At 36.6% G+C, this 2,260-nt stretch overlaps 1 protein-coding gene across 1 annotated transcript; it reads left to right on the forward strand.

Annotated features, from left to right (window-relative positions):
* The first annotated feature begins 232 nt into the window (after positions 1-232).
* LOC111409791 (germin-like protein 5-1) lies at positions 233-2,044 on the forward strand. Its single transcript, XM_023039827.1, has 2 exons — positions 233-544; positions 1,256-2,044. The coding sequence occupies exons 1-2, from the start codon at positions 427-429 to the stop codon at positions 1,807-1,809; spliced, it is 672 nt and encodes a 223-aa protein (XP_022895595.1). The 5' UTR covers positions 233-426; the 3' UTR covers positions 1,810-2,044.
* Positions 2,045-2,260: the final 216 nt, after the last annotated feature.

Consider the following 2,260-nt stretch of genomic DNA (forward strand, 5'->3'; position numbering starts at 1 on the left):
TTCATTTATTCTTCTACTACAAGTCAAGTTACACTATCTCTCTTTGTTTTTTCTCAAGTAAAAGCTTTTCCAGATGTCAAAATATGGTTGAAGTAAAAGAAGATGCCAAATTAATGAATTATGGATCCACGGATTAATGGATATGTATTATTGAAGATTAATCATTTTCTCATAATTATGAAAATAACTATAAATATAGAATTGACTGGATCTGGTCCCGTCCACTTCCTGTATTCTCATCTAACAAGTCATTTTTCATGGCTGTACTGTACATACACGCTTCACCCCCACAGGCCACACTTCAAAACCCACTATAAATAATCTACAGACTTTTGTCTTTCCCTTGTACCAAAGCCCTCTTCCCCCACTACAACACCCACTTTTCCTCGCTTTCTTTGTATACTAATTCCTTTACACAGAAGATAAATGGCAGGTTATGATGGAGTGGTGCTAGTAATGGCGGTGGCCACCGTGATGATGTTGACCAGAGTTTGTGCTGATCCAGATTCGCTTCAAGATATTTGTGTTGCTGATCTATCTTCTGGTATCCATCAACTCTCTCTCACGCGCACACACTGTATATGTATGTAATAGTGTGGGATAAAGCTACTCAAATAAGTGAAAATGACTGGATTTGAAAACATGTGCTCCGATTAGCACCTAGACCTTCTTTTAAAAAAAAAAAAATTGAATAATCAGTATTTGACACGCGTCTCTTATTCTTAAACCTTGTCTTCAACCCTATTTGTGTAGCAAAGTCCGTGTGGGACAATTGTGTGTCCATTCTTGTATTTAATGATATAGAGGTTCATTGAATCAATACACAAAGTGAGAAATTTTCCTATTACTTTGGACTGTGCATAAAGATGTTATGTTAGATGGGATGGTTACGAGCATTAATGCTACGTGTACCAATGAAATGCACAAATGGGTTTATAGAATGTGACAATATTTCATTAAATTTTGGACAAAAAAATAGCTAAAATAGTCAATCAAGTGTTGCTATCTTAAAACCTATAAAATTGTCTGTGCATTTTTCCTGTACACGTATTATTTCTCGAATGGTTATAAATGGTAGTACGGTGTGCATGAATCAAGTCTTGTCATTGATAGTCTATGAAAATTGTGACGTCTCTTTTATAAAAAAGGGTTTTTCCTCTTTAAATTTTTAAGATTTTAGATGATATGGTTCTTGTTTTCTTTGTTTTTTATTCGAGTTTTCAAAAGATTAATTCAAGTTGAATATGTGAAATAGGTGTAAAAGTGAATGGATTTGCTTGCAAGTCTAATGTGACAGCAGAGGACTTCTTTTTTGCTGGCCTAGCCAAGCCTGGCGCCACCAACACCACCACGGGATCACGTGTAACCGCCGCTAATGTCGAGAAAATCCCGGGCCTAAACACTCTAGGAGTGTCCCTTTCACGCATTGACTATGCACCAGGCGGCCTTAACCCACCCCACACCCACCCACGCGCCACCGAGATAGTGTTCGTGCTCAAAGGTGAACTGGATGTGGGATTCATAACCACAGCCAATGTCCTAATTTCCAAGTGTATCAAGAAAGGTCAAATTTTCACATTCCCTAAAGGCTTAGTCCATTTCCAGAAGAATAATGGCAAAGTTCCAGCTTCCGTGATTGCTGCATTCAATAGCCAACTGCCCGGAACTCAGTCGATCGCTGCCACATTGTTTGCCGCATCACCACCGGTACCCGACAACGTTTTGACAAAGGCATTCCAAGTTGGTACCAAGGAAGTTGAGAAAATAAAGTCCAGGTTTGCACCCAAGACGTACACTCTTGGCACATAGAATTCGCGGAAATTAATAGGATTCATCAGTACAAGAATTCGAGGAAATTAATAGGATTCATCAGTACAATGAAAATTTTAACTTATTTTATTTTTGTAATCTTTTTTATTGTTATCCAATTTACTCTACCATATATGCCACTGTGATTTATTTGGTTTGGATCTTAAAATGGTTTTGAAATACAGAAGAACTTTCTTTAACTGTCAACAATAAGATTTGAATTTTCAGACAATAATCTCTATTACATATACTGATTGGTCTGATGGTCTCTAATTAATAACATCAAAAGCTACCTTTTATTCTTTATTTTACTTCATCGCTTTGAGATTGCATCCTTCTTACACTTGTCCCTTTCGCTATATCTTTGTTATGTAAGAAGATCAAATTGGTAATTAAATATTAAAGACGCGATCTTACTTTCAACATGGTTTGATGAAATTCAACTAAAAAC

This window comes from Olea europaea, chromosome 15 (genome assembly GCF_002742605.1).
Source record: "Olea europaea var. sylvestris chromosome 15, O_europaea_v1, whole genome shotgun sequence".
NCBI lineage: Eukaryota > Viridiplantae > Streptophyta > Magnoliopsida > Lamiales > Oleaceae > Olea > Olea europaea.

Coding starts and splice junctions, on each gene's coding strand:
- LOC111409791 (XM_023039827.1), top strand. CDS start 427: ATGGCAGGTTATGATGGAGTGGTGCTAGTAATGGCGGTGGCCACCGTG. Junction 545..1,255: donor TGTTGCTGATCTATCTTCTG/GTATCCATCAAC, acceptor TATGTGAAATAG/GTGTAAAAGTGAATGGATTT.